Source organism: Ctenopharyngodon idella, chromosome 8, assembly GCF_019924925.1.
Source record: "Ctenopharyngodon idella isolate HZGC_01 chromosome 8, HZGC01, whole genome shotgun sequence".
Classification (NCBI taxonomy): Eukaryota; Metazoa; Chordata; class Actinopteri; order Cypriniformes; family Xenocyprididae; genus Ctenopharyngodon; species Ctenopharyngodon idella.
Genome location: NC_067227.1, coordinates 15,204,001 through 15,231,614, shown reverse-complemented (window position 1 = coordinate 15,231,614; position 27,614 = coordinate 15,204,001). Strand labels below are relative to the sequence as shown.

The 27,614-nt window shown below is 38.4% G+C and overlaps 3 protein-coding genes across 6 annotated transcripts in view; 1 reads left to right on the top strand and 2 right to left on the bottom strand.

Annotated features, from left to right (window-relative positions):
* LOC127517251 (major histocompatibility complex class I-related gene protein-like) overlaps positions 1-27,614 on the bottom strand; it is a 163,815-nt gene that overhangs the window by 50,534 nt on the left and 85,667 nt on the right. The gene's annotated exons all lie outside the window — the stretch shown is intronic.
* Positions 1,132-16,261, top strand: LOC127517252 (hereditary hemochromatosis protein homolog). 4 transcript variants are annotated; one of them, XM_051902610.1, is made up of 7 exons: positions 1,133-1,337; positions 13,164-13,433; positions 13,655-13,933; positions 14,139-14,429; positions 15,029-15,151; positions 15,342-15,386; positions 15,561-16,261. In XM_051902610.1, exons 1-7 carry the CDS (start codon positions 1,289-1,291, stop codon positions 15,563-15,565), a joined length of 1,062 nt encoding a protein of 353 aa, XP_051758570.1. In that variant the 5' UTR covers positions 1,133-1,288; the 3' UTR covers positions 15,566-16,261. The 4 variants fall into 4 exon arrangements, with proteins under 4 accessions (XP_051758572.1, XP_051758570.1, XP_051758573.1 ...); XM_051902612.1 differs by lacking the exon at positions 13,655-13,933 and having other exon boundaries at positions 1,132-1,337; XM_051902611.1 differs by lacking the exon at positions 1,133-1,337 and having other exon boundaries at positions 10,510-13,433.
* On the bottom strand, positions 17,895-27,349 carry LOC127517253 (uncharacterized). The gene is made up of 4 exons (XM_051902614.1): positions 26,955-27,349; positions 26,550-26,873; positions 18,983-26,473; positions 17,895-18,845 (listed from the first exon to the last, which is right to left on the bottom strand). Exons 1-3 carry the CDS (start codon positions 27,264-27,266, stop codon positions 26,159-26,161), a joined length of 951 nt encoding a protein of 316 aa, XP_051758574.1. The 5' UTR covers positions 27,267-27,349; the 3' UTR covers positions 17,895-18,845; positions 18,983-26,158.

The window sequence follows — 27,614 nt, the reverse complement described above, 5'->3', positions numbered from 1 at the left end:
CATCATCATCTAGAACACTATAAAGACTCTCACTTCCCTCACATCATTGTCTGGTCTCATCTTACGTACCTGGACTCCTTACCCGCTACTCACCTGAGTTTCCTGTGTCTCCATCCTGTCGTCTTCCATCTCCAGTTCTCCATTCCACGTCTATTCCTTCACCAGCAAAGACAAACTTCTGTTATTCCATCAGCTAAGTGACTGTTCTGAAAGTGCTTGTTCATTGACTCACCTGCATCCACCGTTTACCTGTGTTCGTGCCTCTGTCAAATAAACATCTGTGTTAACTTACCCCTCTGCCTCCGTCTGTGTCCTGACAGTTATTTTAAGACATTGTTCTCACAGGTGTTCATGGAAGATACTGGAAAAGCAGCAACATGTACCATATATGCACAGACAACATATTATGTATATGTCTGTATGTATGTATGTATTCATTCATTCAAAATTTCCTTTCAATGTATACTGTAGAACTTAATTTTAATCACTTGAGATTGACAATAACCATTCTTACTAAGTTAACCCTAGTAAAATGCTCAGACCTTTCTTCTGGATAGCAGACCATCTAAAATGTAGCCTAAGATTTTAATATAGGCTATTTAAAATATCATATGGCAAAAAATGAAGGTAAATCACTAATAAAAGCTGCTATTATAAAATCATGGCATATATGGCCAACAAAGTATTTTACAATAGCATCAGTTTATCAAAGTAAATACAGAAGAGAAGTAGTAGCTAATATTTTAAACATAGATTGGAACACACAGGATTAAGCAACACACTATTCTTCTTAAAACAAAAAACTAATAAATGTCAGTGTAGTGAGACTGTAGAACATGTTAATGAAATGGAAAAACTATTACCGTGAACAATAAGCTAAAAAATAATATCCTAAATTGGAAGAGAATTGACTGCATTATTAGAGACTAAAGACAGACTAAAGTAATATGGGTGATTTTTAAATATTTACAATTCATAGGATATAGCCCCGTTGAAGGAGGCGTGCACACAGCACACATTTTCGACATCTCCCTTTATCTCTCTCACACCCATTACAGGTCTTGGAGTCTCAACTAACAGATAAGTGGAATTCTGCGTGAAACTGATATGAAACCATGACATCACACGCACCGATATGGTAGATGGCAGTACTATGCAACTGGTTACACTGCAAAAACGAAGAACAACAACAAACTGTTGAAAACAGTAATGATAAGAGGACACTTTTGAAAGGGGAAAAAAACACCTGCACTCTTTTTTGAACCACTGGGATTTATTATTTGAGAGGATGCTCATTTTTGTGTGTATGTTGTCATTTTTGACAGTCATTAACGCAGGTAAGTTAGTACTGCTGTCCTAAAAACTTTCAACCATGTGATGTGCACGGTCATCATACATCTCATTTTGAATATATGTAGGAAACTAAAACTTGCTGCAAATACCAGCTTTTTGCTACGTTTTTGGTGAATAGCACTTTTGAGAATTGAGCGTTTTGAGATATTTTGCGTTTAGAATGGGTTGAATAGCATCTTAGCAGTTAATAAAAAACTGCACTTCTGAAACTGATTAATATCACACGAACCAACTATGTCTAATTACTTAATAATCTACAAATATTTTGAGAATTTCTCAGTGTTGGAGTCATAGACTGTCCTTCTCCAAATATAGGTAATTTTTTCAAGCACCTTATTACGACCTATATTTACGTTTTAAAGTCATGCGCCCTCTAGCTGGCGTAAAAATAATGACAGTGCCGTGTTACATCTGTTGTCATGAAATGACTTATAACTGTCGTTACCAATCAAAATGCGTGTTCATTTAAATGCAATGTGTGGACTTTTTACACGGTCCCTTACCTTATTTCCATTTAGCAAAACTATTTTTTTTTATTAACGACTACACCTACTCCAACCCTTAGTGATTTATAGTGCATATACAGTTGCAAGAAAAAGTATGTGAACCACTTGCAGAATCTGTGAAAATGTGAATAATTTTAACAAAATAAGAGAGATCATACAAAATGCATGTTATTTTTTAATTAGTACTGTCCTGAGTAAGATATTTTACATAAAAGAAGTTTACATATAATCAACAAGACAAAAAAATAGCTGAATTTATTAAAATGACCCAGTTCAACCCAGTTTTCACCCCCGACTCTTAATGCATTGTGTTTCTTTCTGGAGCATCAGTGAATGTTTGAACCTTTTTTATTAGTTGTGTTTGAGTCCCTCAATTGTCCTCAGTGTGAAAAGATGGATCTCAAAATCATTCAGTCACTGCTGTAAAGGGTTCAAATATGCAAAAAATTCTCGAAAACTGAAGAATCTGCAGGACCTGGAGGATTTTTCTAAAGAACAGAGCTCAGTTTAACTGCTCAGAACAAACATCATAAAACAAAAAAACAGTCGTAGATCATCCAGGTAACCACACACAGTATTAAGAATAAATGGTTCACAAACTTTTGAATGTGGTAATTTTAATAAATTCAGCTACTTTTTTGTCTTATGGATTATATGTAAACAGCTTTCATGTAAAATATCTTACTCGGGACAGTACTAAATGAAAAATAACATGCATTTTGTATGATCTCTCTTATTTTGTTAAAATTATTCATATTTTCACAGATTCTGCAAGTGGTTCACATACTTTTTCTTGCAACTGTACACTTCATGAGCACATGCGTTCGCTGGGATCGAACCCACGATAGCATGATCACATGATATTGTTGTATATTGCAATGCTTTACCAATTGAGCTATGCAAAACCCAAAATATGACGCAGATAAAAGGGTACAATGCATTAAAATGAAAGTGTCCGACAAGACATGTAACTCACACTCGCTTAGCTGAGACTAAAGCAAGTAGTAAGACCGTTTTCAGAGATAGGAGCTTAGTATCAACACTCTCCAGAGGTTCAAATGGAGCCCGAGTTAAAGCATTAAGAGCCATGGACAAGTCCCATGACAAGACCAGGCGCTTAGATACTGGTCTCAAATGCTTAACTCCCTTCATAAAACGGCATATAAGAGGGTGCCGTCCCACTGAAACTCCCTCAAAGCCTACGTGACAAGCCGAAATAGCAGCCAGGTAAACTTTAATAGTAGAAAACGCTCTCCCATTGTTCATTAAGCTTTGTAAAAAGCAGAGTACATCACTCACTGTGCACTGAAAAGGAATAACTCCTTTACGCGTACACCAATCCTCAAACACATGCGATTTAAGGTCATACAGTGAGCGCGTTGATGGAGCTCTAGCACTCTGTATAGTGTTTATAACCTCTTGTGGAAGCCCGAGTGTGTTTAAATTTAACCCTTCACGGGCCAGACCCAAAGATCAACTCATTCCGGGTGTGGGTGAAATATCTGCCCCCCCCGCTTGCGACAGCAGGTCCCGGCGCAACGGGAGCGGCCAGGGCTCTCCCTGAAGGAACTGGACAATCTCTGCCAGCCACAGCCTCCCCGGCCAATGAGGGGCTATCAGAAGGAGAGCTAATTCATTTTCTCTTACTCTTTCTAGGGTGAGAGAAATTAGACTCAGTGGTGGGAAGGCGTATAGCAACACCCAAAGGCGCATTTTCATCCCTGAGAGAAAAATACAGCGGACACTTTGCGTTTGCCTGCGAGGCGAAGACATCTATGGCAGCCTTGCCGTACATCCCCCAAATCTGATCCACCACCTGCGGGTGGAGCACCCATTCTCCGTATAACGGGTTGCCCCTTTAAAGGAGATCCGCCCCCACATTCAGGACTCTTGGTATGTGCGTCGCGCACAGCGAGCTGAAGCGCGCAGCGCCCCAGACAATCAGTTTGCGTGCAAGATTGTGCAATTGCAACGAACACGTCCCCCTTGGCGATTGATATATGCCATCATCGTTGTGTTGTCTGTCCTGACCAGAACATGAAACCCTTCAAAGAATAGGAGAAAATGTTTCAGGGCCAGAAAGACTGCCATCAACTCCAAAATATTTATGTGAAGTTCGCGAAGCTGGGGCGTCCAGCGGCCGTTTACCGATCTGCCCTGAAAAACAGCTCCCCAGCCCGACAGGGATGCATCCGTTGTCACTACTATTCTCAGCGACACGCCCCCCAAGGGAACCCCTGTCCGGAATAAACAGGGATCTCTCCACTGATGAAGAGCCATCACGCACTCCACGTGTATTCTCACTCTACGCGCAAGGTGCCGACGAGGACACAGACGTCTCGCTGCTACCCATCGCTGGAAGTCTCTCATTTTCAGCAAGCCTAGCGGGACCACGGACAGCAACGAAGCCATCATGCCCAAAAGGTGGAGACAGGTCCTGAATGATACTCCTTGATACCCCTGCGAAACTGGGCAAGGCACTGATAAAACACCAATCCTCCTTTCCGAGAGCATAGCGCGGTATGCCACAGAGTCTATTCGTAAGCCCGGATACTCTATCTCCTGAGATGGAATCAGCTGGCTTTTGGCATAGTTGATTCTGAACCCCAGATTTGTTAGATGAGACGTGAGCATCTCTGTGTCCCTTTCCGCACGCTCCCACGAGTGAGCGCATATCAGATAATCGTCCAGATAAGCAGATATTCTGAGCCCCTTGTGTCTCAGCAGTGATAACGCTGTCTCTATGCACCTGCTGAACACGCGAGGAGCGAGTCTGAGCCCAAACGGGAGAGTAACAAATCCATACACTTTGCTCCGAAAGGAAAACCTGAGATATTTCCTGTATGCAGGATAGATGCTTATATGAAAGTAAGCATCCTTGAGATCGACCGTGGTAAACCAATCGTCCCGGCGGATAGCGCGCGTGAGAGCTGCAACTGTGAGCATCCTGAATTTGTACTTCCTCAAGTGCTTGTTTAGAGCACCCAGGTCCATTATCGGGCGCAAACCCCCGTCTTTCTTTGGAATTAGAAAATAATGGGAGTGATAGCCTTTCTGAGTTTCCCCCACTGGAACTTGTCTTATAGCTCTTTTCTCTAAGAGGGAGGATATTTCCGCTTCCAACACCTGAGCTGAATCCCCATTTGCTACAGATGCTATAACCCCGTTGAACGGAGGTGGTTTTACAGCGAACTGAAGCCTGTAATCCTTGGTTACAGTCGCGAGGACCCACGGATGCACAGAACACTCTCTCCAAGCCTCCTGTTAAAGAGCCAGCAGGTTCAGCTGAACCGATTCCATAGATGGAGTGCTGGTGCCATCTAGTGGACAGAGAGAAAAACGGCCGGGATCTGTGTGACTCAGAGACAGATTTATTTCTTGGTTCATTGCTATTATTTTGTTTTTGTCTCCCTGCACCCTCGGCATTGAGCCTGGATGCGACAGAGAATTTTTTATTTGCTTTAAACCCAGGGGCTGAAGTGCTTTGTGACAATACACTTGAGAACTTGTGCTTGTACCCAACAGACCACATTCTTTTGGTGGCTGTGTATTCTGCACTCAAACTTGACGGAACATTGTGTGTTGAGGGGAAGCTGAACTGGCCTGAACACAACTTAGAACCATTTTTCCGCCCAAACTCCACATCCTCCATTTCTTCGCGGGTGGGGGAACAGATATGGTGGGCTCAGGAGAGGACATCACAGAGAACCCTAGGTACCGCCCATCCCTCCCATGCAGAAATTGCGTCCTAGGTATCCCTCCTCTTTTTGTTGGAAGGGTTAGCGGACTTGGACTTCGCAGCCGCCAGCACAAATGACTGCTTACCCCATAGTTTAGCGTTTGAAGCAGCGGGGGGGCGAGCCGCCTGTTCCGTGCTCTGGGGTTTTGCAGTCCTGGACACATTCAAAAACCTCCTGTTCTGCATCGGAAGAGCAGGATGCAGGGGAACAGGAGGACGCGGTGCTCTTTTACGTGGCAGACATATGTCAAATGCCTCGCCTTCCTTCTTCTGGAGGTCGCACCTCTGTCTCATTGCCGCAACGGCCGGGCCGAACAATCCACTAGAACCCACAGGAGTGTCGAGAAAATCTAATTTCTCCTTGTCCCCGACGCTCGAGAGATTTAGCCACAGCGACCTCTCGCCTGCAATTGCAAGAGCCATGGTACGGCCGCAGCTTTACACCGCGCCATGTGAGGTGCGTAAATTGAGATCTGTTATGTTGCAGATCTAAACCCAGACCATTGGGTTTGGATTGCCGGCGTCCAGCTGAGTGCCCAGCTCCTCCAACAACTCGGCTTGATAGGTCGTCAACAACGAAGTGACGTTAAGTGCCCGCACCGCCAATCCTGAAGATTTATAAATTTTTTGGTACATGGAAGTGGTAACGCGTTCCATTATTCCAGGGAGGGAGGGACTGGCAGATGAGAGAGTGGTCCACCTGTTCGGATTCAGGTGGTGAGCCACTGACTGCTCGACCGTGGGAGGGTTAGAGAGCCCAAGCCCTTCCATTTCACTCACATCGAGCAACGAGTAATCCTTATAGGGCACACAGTGAGAAAAGGGTTTGTCCCATGATCGCTTCATCTCTGCTACACAGGACAACACGGGAGGCAGTTGTTTCACTGGTGGAAGGCGAGCAGGGAGCCTTTTGCCGTCATAGATGTCATGTTTAACTCCTGGATCCCCAGGAGTTACGGGCCAAGCGATGCCAAGCTTGGCTGCCACACACTTAAAAACTTCCACTAGGTCACAGTCTACTACCGTCGACGCCACGTCGCCGCTTTGTGCGCTCACGGGCCTAGACGCTTGTGCTGCAGTCAGGATAGCATCATCCTCCTCATCATCCGGCTCATCTCGGAGGAGGCGAGCTAACATCTCCTCATCCTCCTCCTCGTCTCCCTCCACCTCGTCACCTTCCGCAAGTAGCTGCTGGTCGAAAAGCGGCGTAAACTCAGGTGACTCTGAATCCATAATATCCCCCCATGAAGAAAGATCCCATGGGGGAGAGGGCTGGACCCCCTTTGTTGAAAAAGGGACAGAAGAGAGAACCGGATCATCTTTAGAAGATGCAGCCACCCGAAGCCTTCTTTCTAAGATTCTGGCCGGCATTACACAACAGTGCGCGCAACTCTCCGCATCCGCCAGCGCGGCCTGAGCGTACTTAACACCCATGCATGTGGTACACATCGGATGCGATTTTCTGCCCGAGTTCATAAATCCACAAGCTGCTGGACACGAGCGTGAAGAGGCATCTTTCCCTTTCTCCGCTGTGACCTTGGACACTGACATGGTGAGTAGAATATCCTGTAATCTTAGCTCGCCTTAAGGCATTAGCTAGAATAAGAGACACTGCTAACAAAAGCAGAGTAGAAAAACTCAGTAACGAGCAGAGAATCCACAACAGATTTTAACCGCACTGCGTTCGGCAGCGTCAGCCTTGACGGTATGTTTGTGAACTGAAGCAGGACAGGTGCTGAAGGAAAGTCTTCACAGGGAAGAGAACAAGAATGCCGTTTTTGGGGATCACAGCCATATATATAGGAAGGGGGTGGGCTCCTTGTAATGAGCTGTGATTGGTCCGTCCTTCGGACAGACGTGGTGTAATTGGTGCTTCCATAGTCTATCACGCCTGGGGGCGTTCCAGCGGCCGTTGCCGTCTTGGCAGTGCTTCATCGCCCGTCACTCCCGGATAACTGAACATGGGCAAAGAGGCGGGACGTGGTTGGAACTGAGGTGCCTGGTTGCTGAAACCACGCCCCAGTGTCCTGCACGCGGACGGGTACCCGACGGGTGACCCGCCAAATTTTATGTAAAGGGTGGAATAATATTTACGTGTCGGGTGCGGTGCGGGTGCAGTTCAGACACGCGGTAGGCACGGGCGAGCTGCGGGTCCAATAGCCAAGACTATTCCAACTCAATTCTGTGCATTTGACAGCTGCTTTCAAATGGTCCCGTTTGTTTGTGTTCACGCTCTGTCTGAAGACCGTTAAAGGCTTACAGCACGATTTGCAGCGCTGAGTATCGTGCTGCATCTGATTGAAAGCTATAGTGATTAGGGAGCGCGCTTTGCTCGCTTTATGTATTTAATAAAGGCTATTCCCAATTTGAATAAAAGTTTTAGAATATTTTTTGTGCTGCTACAAAGAGGACCAGCGGCCAGGTAAACACTGCTGAGTTTCAGAAGAGACAACCGCATTTAAATGCTGAGTGAATCTGCTAAAATATTTATTAGCTTTCAGCTTACAGTTAAATAGGCCTACTAAAACATTCTTTGTTCTATAATTTTACTTGTGTTGTTTAATGCAATGTTTAGTTAAATGCAGTGACATACAGTGGCAAGAAAAAGTATGTGAACCACTTGCAGAATCTGTGAAAATGTTAATAATTTTAACAAAATAAGGGAGATAATACAAAATGCATGCTATTTTTTATTTAGTACTGTCCTGAGTAAGATAATTTACATAAAAGGTGTTTACATATAATCCACAAGACAAAAAAAAATAGCTGAATTTATTAAAATAACCCCATTCATAAGTTTGTGAACCACTGATTCTTAATACTGTGTGTGGTTACCTGGATGATCTACGACTGTGTCATGAGTCCCTTGTTTGTCCTGAACAGTTAAACTGAGCTCTGTTCTTCAGAAAAAATCTCCAGGTCCTGCAGATTCTTCAGGTTTCCAGCATTTTTTGCATATTTGAACCCTTTCCAGCAGTGACTGAATGATTTTGAGATCCGTCTTTTCACACGGAGGACAACTGAGGGACTCAAACACAACTTTTAAAAAAGGTTCAAACATTCACTGATGCTCCAGAAAAAAACATGATGCATTAATAGATGGGGGGTGAAAACATTTGGAATTTGAAGATCAAGGTAAATTGTATTTAATTTGTCTTCCGGGAAACATGAAAGTATCTTCTGTTGCTTCCGAAGGGCAATACTAAATGAAAAAAATTGATATTCAAGTGAAATAAGAAAAATTTGGACCTCTTCATCCTGTTCAAAAGTTTTCACCCCCCGACTCTTAATGCATCGTGTTTCCTTCTGGAGCATCAGTGAATGTTTGAACCTTTTTTAATAGTTGTGTTTGAGTCCCTCAGTTGTCCTCAGTGTGAAATGATGGATCTCAAAATCATTCAGTCACTGCTGGAAAGGGTTCAAATATGCAAAAGTTTGTGGAAAACTGAAGAATCTGAAGGACATGGAGGATTTTTCTGAAGAACAGAGCTCAGTTTAACTGCTCAGAATAAACAAGGGACTCATGAACAACCATCACAAAACAAAAAAAACAGTCGTAGATCATCCAGGTAACCACACACAGTATTAAGAATCAAGGGTTCACAAAATTTTGAACTTTGTCATTTTAATAAATTCAGCTATTTTTTTGTCTTATGGATTATATGTAAACATATTTTATGTAAAATATCTTACTCAGGACAGTACTAAATAAAAAATAACATGCATTTTGTATCTCTTATTTTGTTAAAATTTTGCACATTTTCACAGATTCTGCAAGTGGTTCACATACTTTTTCTTGCCACTGTAGACTATCTAAAATATTAATAAAGATAAAAAGCTATATCATTTGAAAGTTCTGAATGTTTACTGTCAATCTATGGTGTCTTTTTTTACGATATAGATGCTCCAGCAACAGTAATATTGTAATTTGTGTCGGGTGTGCAAATGACAACACGCAAAATCAAAACAAGACTTCATACTTTTGTAATGAAATAGCAATCGCGAGATGAATCTAATCCATCACACTTGGGTAAAATGTCTATTAGCGTCCATTGAAAAACAAACAGCAGCACTTTTTGTCCACAAAAGCATTAGATCCATGAAATATTGATATATTATCCATTGTTTGCATCACATTTCTTCTGAAAGATCTGCTCTCCATCATCGTTCTTCAAAAAAATTATACAATCTGAGCAGCGTTTATGTTGTAAAACTGTATACAATCATATACATTAGACTCTCACAAACAAATGAGTCCGCGTCCAAAGTATAATTTTTCAAAAAGCTGTAGTTTTAGTTATAATATCCAAGCAGTGCTGTCAGATTTTGTGGTGTCTTGAGAGGCATATTCTCCAGCCATTGTCATTGTAGTAAATCTGACAAACAAAACTTTTAGCTAATGCCAACCAATCCAACAACGTGTGTTGTGATTATCTTCCGCATGTGTGCACATGTACACAGACGCACATCTGTCTTGACCATAAACCGCAAAGCAAGCCATATTATTTGATAATTGTATCAAACAGAACTGCTGAACAATGACAGTAATCAAATTAAGACGGAGAATGTGAGCTGTGCGTCTGCGCTCAGGCGCTGGGTTGTAGCGCTGTCAAAATAAAAGTCACAGAGCTGTCAACATAAAAAGTCTGCTTTCAACACATTTTTTAATTAACAAATATATTATCATACCTGCAAACTCCAAAGTGGTGAAAAAGGTGACATGTTTACAAAGTAAATAGTAATATAGAAAATAGAAAATATTCATGATTTTAACATATAAACTAAGCATTCTGGTGACCTCCAACAAGAAAATAAATGGAAAAAACAACATTTGCTTTAAGTAAAAAATAAATAAATAAATAAATAAATAAAAATAATAATAATAAACATTTATTGACACAAATTTCACAATTGGATTCGATTTTGATTCAGAAGCTTGCGATTAGATATCGATTTGATTACCTTCAATTCAGTAATGATTAATTTGGGGCCTATCAGGTACAGTACATGGCAAATTTCCTCAAAGAAAAAAATCTCTCAACTAATGCTGTAAACTATACGGGGAACCACAGCTGGTCATTATAATATTAAAGGTTAAAATTAATTGATTTGTAAGCTACTTGCATATAAATTACACATAAAGAAGTTTTTATAATAACGTTATAATCAATTTTTAATGACATAATTATGTTTCTACTCGTTTTTAATACTGTTTCTACTCTTTTTTAATATCGGCCTAAACATTTTAAATGGTGGCCGTCATAAAACGTTTTATACATTCAGCATTGAAGCGCGTGTTAAGTAGGGGAGACCAGGGCAATTGTAACAAATTTTGGTCATGTCGTCATTACTCAAAAACCTTTTGAAATATTTGGATACAAAAATTGTATCTGTGTTCTACTTGTTACCAGTTACCAAATGTTTTTACAAGCAATGTTAGAGTCCCAATATTGATTGAAACATTTGAAGTCAAATGTTACATCTGCCCCCACATGCGGGGGTGATTGTAACAGCATATAGGGGCAATTGTAACAACACATGTAGGGGAGAGCGGGGCACAACCTAACGCTTTTGGACTTTCTCAGTTTGTGTAAATCTGCTTAGGGTTCAGGGAATTTCTTTTGTTCCACATTAATTTCACACATGTCTGGTAAAATATGTGGCTTTGTTTCATTAATACAGTGTATACTTTTTTCTTTATTTACCCCGGAAGAAGGAAAGTGAAATGTGACAACATGCCCCATAGGTGGGGCACATTGTAACAGGACCATATGACAGCTGAAACTTTTATCTGACTTAATTAAAAAAAATATACATGACAAACTAAAATATTTTGTCAATAAAAGAAATTTTTTTTTTTTTTTTCCATATCAAATAATAGCATTTTTGTAGTTTGACAATGAACACTCTCCAAAACACAGCTATACAGCACTGGTCAAAACAATACAGGCAAACAGATGAAGAAACATATCCAGACATTCAGAAAAACACAGAGCTGAACAAAAACACTCCTCTCCTCTCACAGAACACGAGACAAATAGACAAGACAGTACAAATGCTGAACATTTCTTGAAATAATATTTTCTGGATGTTCAGGTTCTTCCTCTCAGTCTTTATTCACGTTTTTTCCCATAGTTTATCAACAGAAATTCATAAAAGTTAATTATGCCAGTTGTATTGCAACTGTATAGAATAGTATAGTTCTAATAGCGGGGCACATTGTAACGCAGTGTTACAACGAACCCTATCTGCGCAACTGAAATTTAAACCTGATTGGAGATTGGAGATTAAAATAACATCAGATTTGTCTAATTTTAAATAAAAACAAAAAATATAGATGAAAAAATAGCTTAAGTAAGAAATTTACTTTTGCTATTGTTAAATAAATGTTCAGTGATATCTTTCAAAGATTTTTGAATTTTGGCACAATTTTTTCTCTATATATTGTCAATATGGCAACTAGTAAATACACCAAGTTTCTTCATGCTAGTGTGTGTGGAAGTATTTAAACCATGTGTTACAACTAACCCCGCGTTAGTTTGTGCCCTGCGCTCCCCTAATACCTTCATATACATACCAATGACCACAATAAACTCCAAAGAATATAGATATAGTTAAAACTATTCAATATCCATTACATCCATATTATCCAGAACAATTAATTAAATCCCCTTGCTGTTTTCCTTCGTCTGAACCTAGACGTGCTGCGAACAGAGAGTGTACAGGGCCTACTCAGTAAAATGGATCCCCAGATTGAGAGGCAAAAACACTTTTCTTAAATTACTGGAATCTATCAATCTATTTTGATGTCCTTACTAAGCTGGACACTATTTTGATGGTGTCTGGGGCAATTGTAATGCAGTGTTAACTGTACCACCCCGTGACAAGCTACCCTGCTAGCTAGAAACAACGAAGCTAATGTTTGACAAAGATATCAAATGTTAGACAACAGAATGGTCATCAAAACAAGACAGATTTAAATTCATAGACATTAAGACAGTATGAGGGAAATACTGTAGATGAAAAAAATTACTTTTATACCTCAAAAATTAGTCTTTGTAGAAAAACTTTACCAAATATGATTTAGAAGCCTGTCCTTTGGCATGCAGAGAGGGATCTCCACAGAGCACATGCAAAATGAGTTTAGTTTCATGGTTCTGTCTCATTTCTGATTGGTGTAATTTGAGATGTTACAATTGCCCCCTGTTACATTTGTCCCCCGGTCTCCCCTACATGAATATGCAATGCCCTATAGTTACAGTGGATAAATATCAAAATGCATATATATATATCGATATCAGATATATATATATATATATATATATATACACATCAGATTGCAGTCGATGTGGCAATATAACCTCTCCGTTCAATGCAAGGGCACCACAATCAATTCCACACACTTCTTTAACTTACTAAACAAAACTCTAAACAAATAAAAATGACTACTCAGTCTTTCTGATCCTGGAATTCCTTTCGGAAGATGCGTGCAGGAATGTAAAGTTGTACTGTATGTACAGTAATGACCTAATTTGACACCATACTAATATTAAATGCTTGTCCAGGTGTATCCACAGGTTCTCACTCACTGATGGCTTTGGCAACATACATAATTGGACAGACACCATTTCCTGAGTTTACTGTTGTGCTGATGTTGGATGATCTGCAAATAGGATATTATGACTCAACCACATGGAAAGTTGTCTATCGCACTAACAGTGATTCAAAATACTATGATGAAGAGCAAAGTGATGCTGATACTGTATTTTGTGATATGTATTTTGACATGAAAGATCGAGCTTTTCATCTAAAGGATCACCTAAATCACACAGATGGTGAGTGTTATACACAGCACATTTAATACCACATGTAGCTTTTATGTGTTTTCTGCTATTTCCTTAAAAGATTATAAAGTAGAAATGAGAAAGCTATATTTACTAGAGGGAGTAATCATAAAAAGACCAGTTTATTCATTTTAATTTCATCATATTTTATAATTCTTCATTGACATAGTACAATAAAAGTCTTAACTAATTTTCATTTCCTTCATCTGAAGGTGTACATGTTCATCAGAGGCTTGTTGGATGTGAATTGTTGAACAATGATAAACCAGGTCAACTTCATTACTGGGATGCTTTCGGTGGGCAAAATATGGAGGAGTTTGTTTTCGACATAGAAAAACGTGCCATCCAGATCAAAATGCCATGGGTGGTAGCATGGGACCAACTAAAACGACTTCATAAAAACTTTATGTATGAAAATGTGTATCATCCTATTTGCATTAAAACTTTGCGAAGGTACCTGAATATAGAAAAGAACAATGTGATGAGAAAAGGTGAGAGAATCAACCTGATTAACAGTATAATATATTCAGTAAAATAAAGTTTAAACATCATAATTGACAAATCTGACCCAGACAGCAGCGCTGACAGAAAATATGTGCCTCTGAATGCTATGAATGAATGGTTACCATAAATTAATGAGTGATGCCATAAACTCAACAGTTTAACAACAGTAACACTTCCTTTTTTTCTCTGCAGTAAAACCCAGAGTCAGACTCATGAGGAAGACACTCACAGACTCTCAAGGGCTTCAGATCAGCTGTCTGGCCACTGGTTTTTACCCCCGTCACATTAACCTGACTCTGTTCAGAGATGGTCAGCCTGTGGATGATGATCAGATCACAGGAGGAGAGATTCTGCCCAACGGAGACGGAACTTACCAGATGAGGAAGAATTTGGTGATCAGCGCAGAAGAAGTTCTTGAGGGACATAATTACAACTGCGCAATGAAGCACCTGTGTCTGGACAACAAACTGGGCATTACATTTGGTAAAGAAATACTAGTAATAAAACAACAACAAACAACAAAACCCTTTAGATATGAAAGTAGTTTTGGGTGAACTATTTAAAGGGATAGTTCACCCAAAAATGAAATTTCTGTCAAATTTCTGTCATTAAGTACTCACCCTCATGTTGTTCCAAACCCATAAGACCTTCGTTCAACTTCGGAATTATGATATTTTTGATGAAATTCTAGAGCTCTCTGACCCCTCCATAGACAAAAAAAAGTATTCTGGTCGCTTCATAAAATTAAAGTTGAACCACTGTAGTCATATGGACTAATTTAACAATGTCTTTACTACCTTTCTGGACTTAGTAAAGTAGTAATTAAATTGTTGTCTATGGAGGGGTCAGAGAGCTCTCGGATTTCGTCAAAAATATCTCAATTTGTGTTCCGAAGATAAACGAAGGTCTTATGGGTTTGAAGTGACATGAGGGTGAGTAATTAATGACATAATTTTCATTTTTGGGTGAACTAACCCTTTAATAACAAAAACAACAACAAAAACTACCTCTGTCTGCTGTCTGTAGCTTACTGATATTTTTTTCTTCTGATATCACTTTTTTCCATATCACCCTAAATTCAGATGCTGAATGTGGCCCAGGATCCTTCCGTCTTTTTGTGGTTATCACTGTGGTGGTGTTAGTGTGTGTGGCTGTTCCCATCGTAACTGCACTCATCAACCTGAGAAGGAAGACACATTCTGCTGGTAAATGTTACATAGAAAGGCAATAAAAATTTGTATCTGATATTCAAGTAGTGTGGTAAAGCAACCACAAAATATTCAGTTCTTTTTTGAAAAAGATAAATCAGTCTGTGTTCACCATATCTAAGTGTAGTTGAGTGATGCTCTGAACTCTATTATGGTATAAGTGTGTAATTGCTTCATTTTCATTTAGGTTCAGTTACCAAAAAATCAGAGAGTCATTTCATCTCTGTTCCAAGTGAGTAAATGTTAACTTTAATTTTTTTACTGCTATAGTATGTGACTTTTCAACACTTAATTCAACAACACAAACAATTAATATTATATCATATACATCTCATTTATACTTTAAATGTACTGAGAAACTATGGAAATGAGAAACTTTTTTTTTTTTTTTTTTTTTCTGCTTCAGTGTAAAATGCAACATGAAAAATGAGCCCAGATGGACACAAAATCCGAAGAAATATATACACAATATTTGGTCTAATGTGGATGTCAGACTCTCTTATTGGAGTCTCTGATGAGACACTGTGGAAAGTTGCAGAAAGGAGAACAGTCATCAAACTGTGTGCCACACTGCTCAGAAATAAGAGTGACTGCACAAAAAGAAATGATGAAATCACCATGACAAGTTTTCTGACAAAAGGTTGTTCTAGAAATCCCTTTCTAAATGCTCAATCTTTACAATTTATGCAAATTGTTTTCTGTTATGTTCAAGAGTTTGTTAAATGCAACACTATGCAGAGATTAAAAAAAAAAAAAACTTAAAAAAAAAAGGGTCGGTACAGTAAAATCGGCTCATTCAGCTTTAATATCTGAGTCTATTAAAAAAACTTACAGCACAATAGAAACTTATAAAAACTATAGTTGCTTTCTGTTATAAACTTATTTTTAGTATATCAAGTGAAAACAGACACCTTGAAATAAAGATAATTCTTTTTTTATTATTTTTATTTTTATTTTTTTTAAACATATTTTTCCTTGTATAGAAGAAAACATAAGTAAAAACTGTGCCATCTTACCCTACTCTTCCCTAATAAACATTTGGACATATTTACATTGGACATGTTGAATAACATTTGATTTAGTGTATTAAATTATATTTTCATTACATTTATGCATTTGGCAGACACTTTTATCCAAAGCAACTTAGTGCAATCAAGCTTTTTTTTTTTTTTTTTTGCCAGTATGTGTGGCAAACCTTTGGCATTACTAGCCAGTATTGGGGAAAGTTACTTTTAAAAGTAATGCATTACAATATTGCGTTACTCCATAAAAAAGTAACTAACTGCGTTAGTTACTTTTTATGAAATGTAATGTGTTACATTACTTTTGCGTTACTTTTTCTCACCTGGGCTGGGCTTGCTTGTTTGATTTTTCATAACAACAAAAAAGTTTTATTTTTGAAAAATGTAAAGGCCTTGAAAAAAGCAATCTGATTACATAACTCAAGTTACTTGTAATGCGTTACCCCCCAACACTGTTTCTAGCACTATTTTTGTTTTTACTGTACTGTTGAGACAAAGAATCCCTATCACAGAAAAGCTGCCCAATGAAACACCTCAATCTGGACATACTCCATGTGAGTATGTTTAATATGAAGTCAAGAATATGTTCATTGTAAGGTTAATTTGGGAAACTTGGAAAATTGAGTCAATGTAGGACTTCAAATTAAAATGTCAAGGACAATATAGGCAAACCTTAAATTATCGTAGCATTTGCTTGGTGGATGCCTTTTGGGTTATGTTATTATAATGACCATCAAATGATGTGCAGGGACCACCCATTGGCCCAGTGATGCAATCCAACAGCGTGGGTGAAGGAATTCTCTGTGTAGGTCTTTTACTTGCGCTTCTAATTTGTAATAATTTCATTTCAATTTGACTCTAGCTCCATATTTATTCTGACTCTAATTTCTAATGATTTTTAAATTTAGACTGTGTTTTTAATTAGGAACTAATCACAAATATTATGTATTAAATTAGATATTTGATTATTTAAATTATTTGTTCATTAGGGACCCTATGTCGCACAGAGTCTCACGCAGACCAGGTACACGGCTCTCACAATCACAAACTTGCCAGTCTGATCTTAGTGGTGCAGGGTTAACTAATACCTATAAGTCAGCCGCCAACTGCTTGCTCGTACAAAAAGTGTAGTTTGTTTAGTCACTTTCATGCAACTTGCTAAGTCAGTGTTAGAGGGAAATCAAAAGGTCTCAGATGACGTGCCAACTGCTCCATTCATTCATGAGCCTTGAATTTGACCTATCTTGGACATCAGACTCCACATAATCTACTAGTCGTAATGTTTTTAGGAGAGTCCAGAACAAATCAAATAAAGCATTTTATTTTTAGGTAAAAATGTACTGTACCAATTACATAATTAAATAATGAGAATCCAATTCAGAAATTATAAATACATAACATCAATTGCTCAAAGATGAATCTAAGTGTGAGAGATGGATACCAGACAGCAGAAGTACACACAGTGTGAGTGCAGGCATCACACAGTACTGTTTGGGGGTATTCGGTTTACAGAACCCCAATGACTGTTTTTCCACTTTCCCTTAAATACCCAGACCAGAACAAAGTAATTTCCAACTATAAGTTGTTAATAGAAAACCTTTTTGTTTGGACAGGATCCTGAGACCTAAGGGTCACACCTGGCCAGGGATAGGAAAACATTCTCACCAGAGACCTTGTGAGAGGCACACATTGCCACATGTAGACAGAACCCCACAAACTTAAAGATCTTCAAGTCTTTTTTATTGAAAATATGCATTTGTAATACAAGCTTTCCAAAAAGATTTGAATAATTGATGTTGATAAGATACACACATGAGAAAACACCAGACAAGCTAAATTTATAGCCTGAAACATAAGGAACACAATACATTCAAAATCTTGGAATTCCTGTTGCTTCCCAAAACAAGAAAACAAAAAATGAGGATGCAACAGTAAAGAGAACAATCAGTCAATTTGACTTCAAATGTTGGAAAAGCTTATATATGGTTCATTTAGAAATATATTAAAGATATATTACACATTTTAAAGTTATCTATTATATGTTAAAAAATATGTATTACATGTTTATTCATAACTATGATGGGAGAGCAGACAGATCAAAAACTAATATCAAAAACAAGAATAGCTTTCTTTAAGGCCTCATTTGAGAATTCTGATCATAACAAGATTATTTTAAACCACACTTTAACATTTGCTTTAATAAATATTTAATGAATCTTAAATCATAATAAGTTATATACTGTATCTGCTAAATCATAATAAATCCTTCATTTGAAATGTTAATGGCACTACAATTTATGAACAACAAGTTACATTTCCAACAAAATATAACTGTTGAATACATTTTTTTGTGTGTGTTTTTTTCAAGTTCAAAACAACCTATGTACAATTCTTCACTATAAAACATTATCACTTTATAATAACATTTATTAACGTTAACAAAAAACGTTACATTACATAATGTTTCACATAACTAAAACAGTGATTAGAACTACATTTACTCTGAATAGCCATTTCTGATCCAACTGTGTGAAGAACCCAGAAGCATGGCTGCTTGTTGTTGGACTTCATGATAAATTCATCTCACCAATGACCATATTTGGACTTCCTCCTTCAACTGTAGTCACTGGGCAAAATTCCAATATTTCCAGCCAGCAGCTAAAGTGAAACTGAAAGAAAAAACATCTTGTTTATTCGGATAGGTCTGTGATCATCTCATTATTAATAATCAAACTGATTATTCTAATTCATCTAAACCACAAAAGGACAGCAAGATTGACAAGATCATGATCATTAGGACACTTACCGGCTGCCCTGTAGCGATGGAAAGGTATTTGAGACTTTGTTCAGTGTCTTCTCCTCTGAGATTACCTCCATGAGCAATGCCAAAGTCCTCATGTCTATAAAAGCTCTCCCGTGAAAAATGCTTGTTACACACAAACAATCTTGATGTGTCGGGAGTTGATGGGGATCCCAACGCCTGCAGCCACAATCTAGCTCTGTCAGCATCGCGGGGGAACCAGTGCCAACCTGTCAAATTCTTACACCGAGCCAACAAACACTTGCAACCCATACTGAATTCAGAGCCAGACTGGCATCGACTCAGTTTAAAAGAAAAGGTCACATGACAGAAAACAAACTGAAACTGTTCACTGACAGTCAGATTAGTATCTTTATATCTTGAAAATCAAACTAGCAAAATGATCGATCAGATGTTTTTTATTATTTTATTTTTTTTAGAAAGAAATCAAACTATTATTAGCCTATCAGAAAGTCTGAAATTATGATTACATGAGAACGGTGGCCTGAACGTTTAGATTTCACTTAATCTTTATACATGTGTTGCGTTACATATTTCAGTTTGTTTTTATCACATACAAGTCTATAAGAGAGTTTTGGTAAAAACTAAGAGAATATTTAATTACTACATTAGTAATTTCTTGCTAGAAATGACATCAAATGTGGACAATGTTAGTCAAAAATTTACATTTACACAAAAACTGACCACCAACTGCAACTATTTCAGACACCATATTTCTTTTTTAGCTTAACTAAAGCCACTTGAAGACAAGCCTTCAACATTAGCTGAAAAAAGCGTAATGCCAGCTAATGCTGCACAATGCAGGGAAGGAGACAAGAGGCCATTTTTTTAAAAGGCTTCATACACTGAATAAACCGCTTTTGTGAGGAAATAGCTTATCATTTAATGAATCGACAGCCTGTCCGCTAATCTTCAACATGTTTTATGCTAAACTATACTTTTGTTGGTAACTATATGTAGATTTTGTTATGATAAAAATGTAATATTATAAGAGAAGGCAGAGTAGGGAATGTTGTGACAGGTAGGACTCATTTACGGAATTACCACCAGCAAATGTGTAGCAAATATGTAGTATTTAATAAAAGGTTTTGTGTAATATTGAGTGATAATGTACTGTATATTGTCTAAAGAAAATGTTTGACCAAACATAATAAGACCTGAATTGTAATGACTATGACTGCCATGCCTAAGGTGCTGATATTATGCATTTTAATGAATAAAGAGAAAATGAATAATTTAATTATATTGTATTATATTGTGGTTTAATGAAAAAAGGGTTCTCTCTATGGCTTCCAGGTTTCAACAAATAATTTAGACTTAAAATGTAATGATTACTGCTGTGTACGCCTAATAATGAACACTTTTTAATGATTGAAGGAAAATAATAAATATTTTAATAAATAAATGTATTCTTTCTATGGCTTTCAGATTTCAACAATTAAATTACAGTTACATTTTTAGTGACTAGTATCACTGTATGCCGTTTAAGCTGTTTTTTAATGAACGGATTCAAATCTAGATGTGGTTTTATGCGCACTGTAGTAACGGGTAATCTGCAGCTATTAGAGCAATTCATGTTTTTTTTTCTGCTCATTAAAGCACTTTCCACAAACATTGCAGTCCTACTGTATGTTTAGATATAACACCAAATATAGAACATTTATTCGCAACACTGGCCACCAGGGCTTGACATTAACACCCGTCAACCCGCCAAATGCGGGTAGATTTCAGCTGTGGCGGGTAAGACAGCGACTCCCACTAGCAACTTTGGCGGGTTGAATATAATTTCAGCCTACAACCAAATGAAAGGTAGACAAGCTCATCGTATCATAAAATTACAATTCAATCATAATTCTTTATCGATTAACTTGCTGTTAGTGAAGGCGGGATAGGCGGAATCGCGCTGAATGACACACAACAGAAGCGCTCTCTCTCGCGAGCGCGATCAGTTCTCCTTGCGCCTGAATAGTCAAATACACGCACACACAGATGTCAAAATGCCCATCGTGTGGAGTAGGCTATCGCGTGAATACAGCCGGTTATGGCCTAAGTGGACGTAAACAGGTGGGTAAAAACTGGATATGTGTCAGTATATAGTACGTCCATGCATTCAGCAATTAAATACCTGTCTGTCATTAATGTTAATCAAAAAACAAAAGATGTTAAATCAATGTATACATGTTAAATAAACCTACTTTATTTTTAAATTTACTATTTGTAATTTGCTTCTTTGTCCTTTTTATATAGCCTAACAAAAATAACATATAAAATTTCTCATATTATGCTTATATTGCCCAGCCCTTGCCCACCTGTACATACCATCTGATATACAATGTAGTCTTGATTTGCAAAATTGACTGGCAAAATTGTGGCCAGTGAAAATGCTGAGTGGCTAGTAACTTTGGAAAACCACTAGCCACAGTGGCTGGTGAGCAAAAAGGTTAATGTCAAGCCCTGCTGGTCACTGACATCACTGCCATTATACAATAGGCTGAGGTGCTTTACGTGATTCGGCTGGCATACGTGGATTACGTGACCTTAGGCTGGCATATGCAAATTTGTGAGACTGTAATTGCTTATGACTCGTTTCAGAAGTTCAGAATTGGTTCTTTCTTTTGGCAGACAATAACTTATTTGTTGTGCACTTTGATATTTAAAAATTTGCAGACCTTATACATTCACAAACAGCTATATTACACACTGCATGAAAGGTAATATCTGAAAAATCATAATAGAGGCACTATAAACAAGACTGGAAAGACCGGCAAGACCGAAGAGTTCAAAACATTAGTTCAAGACACTTTCTGTGATTTGTAGTCAAGGCTGTACCCCTCAACAATGAGATCATACACAACCTACATGAGCTAAAGTGCAGGGATTCATTTACTGAGAGACTGCAGACTCTTGTGTTTCTTTTGTCATATTTGACAGCTGTTAAAAAAGATAAGTCAGTTTATGGCTATTCTTTTTCTTCTGATTATGATGTGCACAGAGGTCCACTGATTGTATTCTAGGGCACGAGAGGGAATCTTGGGCACTTATAGGGGGTATCAATTCTCCGATCTCTAGCTACATTCCATAAAATAATGTGCTTATATTGCAGTAAATCAAATGAAAGGTTCAGTTATATTTTTATCTACTATTAACTTTGTTTCAACATGTTCTGCATGTTCCCACAGGTTCTCACTCACTGATTGTTTTGGCCACATTTGCCGGACAGACAGTTTCCTGAGTTCACTATTGTGCTGAAGTTAGATAATGTGCAAGTGATGTATTGTGATTCCATGTCATGGAAAGCACTCAAAGTAATTAGGGGTGTAACCCTGGTTTCATGGCCAAGTTCCCACCATTGACCCTTATCAACCATGGCCTGCTAATAATCTCCATACATTGAATTGGCTCTATCACTCTCTCTTCTCTCTAACTACAGCTGGTGTGTGATGAGTGTACTGGTGTCGTTGAACTGTGGCTGCCGTTGAATCATCCAAGTGGATGCTGCACACCGGAGAGACCCCTTGATATGATTGTAAGGCACTTTAGGTGTACAGTAGTACATAAAAAAGCGTACTAAATTAGCTCCTATATCAGAGTAGGGTCTAACCAGGCACAATAAAAACTACCAGTGACGTAAGTGTACACTGATATTTACTCCACAAACTAACTCTACGAACATGGGAAACAGTGATAGATGGACCTCTCAACCTTTATGCTAAGTAGAAAATCCAACGCAACTTCGGACCAAGAAAACATGATTATATACTTCTGCTCAGCTAGCAACATTGGGCATCAACCACACGGCAAACACAAATACTTTTTCATATATTTCCTACTTTGTTTGTATAACAGTTCTATCTAATAACGTATTAGACAGGACTGTCAATTAGATCATAAACTAATGGAGAATAGTAGTGTGCTCAGGCCCTGGCGTTCTCAGCACCTTCAAAATGAAAGTCACAACAACAAGTGCGGCTTACGTCACTTCAGAGTTCTGAATGCAACCAAGAAAACGTCCTCTCATTTTTGACAATACGTCTTAGTGTTATCCAACATTCACTGCAAAAAGCTGTCAGCCTTAGTTTAATTAAAATAATTATTTTTCACTCAAAAATAAGGGTTCTGGGAGATGTTTATCAGATTGTTTCAGAAGTTTATTCTTTGGATTTGACCTCGTTTGAATGTTAATGAATTTGGAGTATAAATGAGCAACCGTGTGCCCGAGGTTAGAAATTTGCACAAAACAAGCCAAAACCATGTCCATATAAGGGCTTTCGGCACACCCTTTCCTTTCAGTGCTTCACCCTTCAATGCTAAACCTTTCACAGCAAGATCCTTGAGCATGAGTGTGCCATCCTCAAAACAAGTTAAAACACCTTTAATGCAGACCCAGCTTACAGACCTCTGATTAGCCAGCTGTACATATGCAAATCTGCATCTTGATGCAGAGGAAACTTGCAGCTCGAGCTATAACGCACCTTTTCTTACTTGTAGCTACTGCAGTGTTTCCCACACATAGCCTGCGTCTCAATGTGCATACTATCCATCCTAAATAGTTACAGGCTCGCAGCAACATCGCTTCAGACTGTTTAAAAAAAGTGATTCTCAATCAATGAATAGCGGACATTTATGCCAAGCGATTGCTAATGAACTCGAGTTGAGGAATTATGACAATGACTACTTTATGGCCTTTATATAATGTTTTAGACGGTTGTAAAAATGCATATTTTATCTCTCTCCTCCGAAGGATCAGCCCACAATAGTATAGACATTTCAAAATAAGTGTCCCTGTGTATTTCGGGCTTGTTTATAATTAAAAGTCACATGCTAAGTTTTTGTTTTTTTACAGTAAAATCTGTCACATTCACTGAGAGAGACACTATATGACAAAGTAAGGAGAACTCTATTATTTGAATGCTGTAATTTTGCATAATTTACAATGCATAATAATGCATAATGTTAGTAGTCTATGCAGGGTGAATTCAGGGTGATTGGGACACTTTTTGCCATTGAGATTGGAATTGGAAAAAGTGTCCCAATCAACCTGAATTCACCCTATTTAAATTGAATAGTAGTCTATGTGATTAAAATTAATTTCAATAAATAAAAATATTGTTAAAAAACACACATTATTTGTTGTTTGTCACATGTAGTAGACCATTTTTGTGCCATGAGTAATAGGGGGATTTTCCACCCGGCTACCACCGGAAGTATATTTCAAACCTGTGGGAAACACTACTGTATGCTGTATGTGTGTGTGTGTGTATCTGTGTGTGTGTGTATATATATATATATATATATATATATATATATATATATATATGTATGCACAAAATTTCATCGTAACACGTTTATAACACCATCCAGGGTATTTGATTTTTGCATACCAGTGGTTTCAGTTGTTCCTACTTTTTTTTGTAAATTTAAAATAAATTTTAGAATTAAAGTTATTGATGAATGTTTTAAAGTATGCATACATTCACAGTAGTCTAATTCAGTGGTTCCACCAACCTTGGTCCCGGAGTAACCCCCATCTCTCCAACATTGCACATTTTAGGGGCAGTTTAAACAAAACCGTTTTCAAACAAAAACGGAAAACTTTTTGCCATTCATTTATACGACAACAGCATTTTGGGTGCCTGAAAATGCAAACATTTTGAAAATGGGATTCAAAGTGGATTCAAACTTATCAGCTCACTAATAAAGACTTCAAGACTTCAGATGGGTGTCAGATTAGAGACATCAAAAATGTGCAGTGTTGGGGGCACTCCAGGACCAGCTAATGTTGTAACTGATGCTTCCTAACACAGCAGAAAACACGGCTTCATCCTATAGACCTTATCCAGAGCAGCACCATGACAGGTATGAAAGTGAGGTTGAGAGAAAAAGATTTCAGAGACAGGGCTTAGATTAAGCTAGAATTAGGCCTTAGTTCAATTAAAGCATTTAAGTAGCGGTTATAAACTTGCCTTAGAAAAAAACATTACTGATGTGCATGTTGAGACAAAACAATGACAGTTTATATTATATGTCAGTGCCAAGTTGCTTTCAATTAAAACAGCTCAAGCATGTATTTTAGTCTGAGACTAGGCTTAAGCCTTATCTGTGAAACTGGAGTAATGTTTTTTTTTTCTTCAATGGCATCTGCTTTAAAAAGCTGTACAATGCAACTAGAACATTTATAATTTTCCACAGCACATGTTGTCTGGAGTTTTTTGTCTACTGAAATTTCTTGAGAAAGATTTTTTTTGTAGTGTTTTGTCAGAAGAACAATCCAAAAACACATTAAATAACAGTACAACCCACTGAAAAGATGCATGTCTTAGAGGTCTTCATGGGTGCACTTGGATCCGAAAACCCGAGGTTTGACCCGAGACCCTAGCAGGTTTGGGTCCAAAACTTTGACGAGTGCCTCGGACACGGGTCGGGTTCGGTATTAGTGGCCTGGGGAAATTTAAAATAAATGGGCATTCGTGTTAAGTACATTTTTAAGAAATAAGCAGTAAGCAGGACACTGGGATTTTTCCTGACCGACTGCGGGGCTGCAGGCTGTGCACACATCAATGCTGTTACGTTCGGATACAGTCAGGTCCGATTCTGGTCTAATTTTATCGGATCGGTCTCGGGTCGAGTTTTTCTTTAATAAAAATAATAATTTAAGCATGTCAGATTCAGGTACGGTACAGATTTTAGGACCCGAGAAGACTTATGTCTATCACTCACAGCCTTGCTTTCATTCCTGTTAAAAATCAAAGATGGTACTGCTGTGACTAAGGTCTATACAGAGATCTTGTTTGTTGAACCACCCGACATACATTATTTACTCTCTGGAAGCAGGGCTAAATGAATAAACACTGTTACTGCATCCCTGACATGGGTCAGACGAATTGTCAATCCCTGCTCAGATACCAAAAACAGACATTGACAGTAACATTAATACCAGAAAAGTTATTACAGATTCAAGAAAACTATGATTTCCTATTTGTAAAAAAGGAAGGGACTGTAAATCCACTCCTTCAGTGCAAACACCTGGACTTTGCAAATAAGATATAAAATGATTTTATTTTAAAATATGAAACTTATGGTATATTTATATACATACATACATACATACATACATATGTAAATGGGACATACATACGTATATGGGAAAGAGTAGACTACAGTTTATTTGGGTGCTGTAGAATCGCACTCCACCATTTGCCACTTAAAGAGCACTTGTGAGATCTCCAAACGGGCATGTGCTTTGTTCCTAGTCGTCATTTTGGACAGCGTCCTCCCCACCATCTTCCCAAAACACATATCTTCATCGTCAATCCCTCTCTCTTCATCATAATTGCTTATGCGGGCCACAACTGTTTCTTGCACCGGTGTTAACTGTTCCTTCTTCAGATTTTGCTCAATGTCATTGTCAGACAGGTCCGATGCCATGCACTCCAGCTTCAGTGGGACGATAGTGTCAGAACTGTAACTGAACTCGTTCTAAATTAATAACAACAAAAAAGAAGGTCAGAAATGCACAGTAATGTCAGCATAACTTTATTTACAATTTGCTTACCAGTTTTTCACCGTTGGAGTCTGTCTCTCTGTGTTTGATGAACTTCTTGAGCCAGTCGAGCAGAACCACAATCGGGGGTATTTTTTTACCCCCAGCATCGTCGCTCCTTCTCTTCATCATCTTTGCAGCTTTGACATATCTGTCCCGAAGATATTTCCACCTCTGTCGACAGAATGTTTCGTCCTTGCCTAGCGCCTGGGCAATCTCTCGCCACGAGTTACAGCCCATAAACGCATCTTTATAGTCTTTTAGGCTGGAGTCATACAAATGCGGGTACTTTTTAACCTCCTCGACCAATCTCTCATCCAAGTATCTAAACTCGTTCTGAAATAATAATAACAAAGGAGGTCAGACATGCACGGTACGTTCAGCTTAGTTAAAACACAGCACATTTGCTTAACTTACCAATTTTTCACCGTTGCAGTGTTTGATGAATTTCGAGAGCCAGCCGAGCATACCCACAATCCGTGGTATTGTTCTTTTATCCCCCGTTTCGCCGCTCTTTCCCTTTATCATCTTTGCAGCTTTGACATATCTGTCGCGAAGATATTTCCACCTCTGTCGACAGAATATTTCGTCCTTGCCTAGCGCCTGGGCAATCTCTCGCCATGAGTTACAAGCCATATACGCATCTTTATAGTCTTTTAGGCTGGAGTCGTACAAATGCGAGTACTTTCTAACTTCTTCGCACAACAGCTCATCCACGTAACCATTCATTGTAGTAACTTACTTGCACGCGTTTCTCTCTTGTGTTTATTCATTTTTTTCTTCGACTACCTGTGAATCAAATATCCTGGGGCACTGTTGCCACCTTGTGGACAAACTAATATAGTGCAAAACAATTAATTGTGCATGTGCGACCAGGGGCCATATTCACAAAGAATTTTATCTCAGTACTAGTCCTCCAAAAAGTTCCTAGCTAGGAGTTTTAACTAAAAACCTATTCACAATACTCTAACGAGCAAGTTTTACTAAGAAACTCTTAATGTAAGAGCAGGGCCGGCCCAGGCTCTGTTGGTGCCCTAGGTGACATTTTAGATTTCCGCCCCCTACCATTAAAAAATT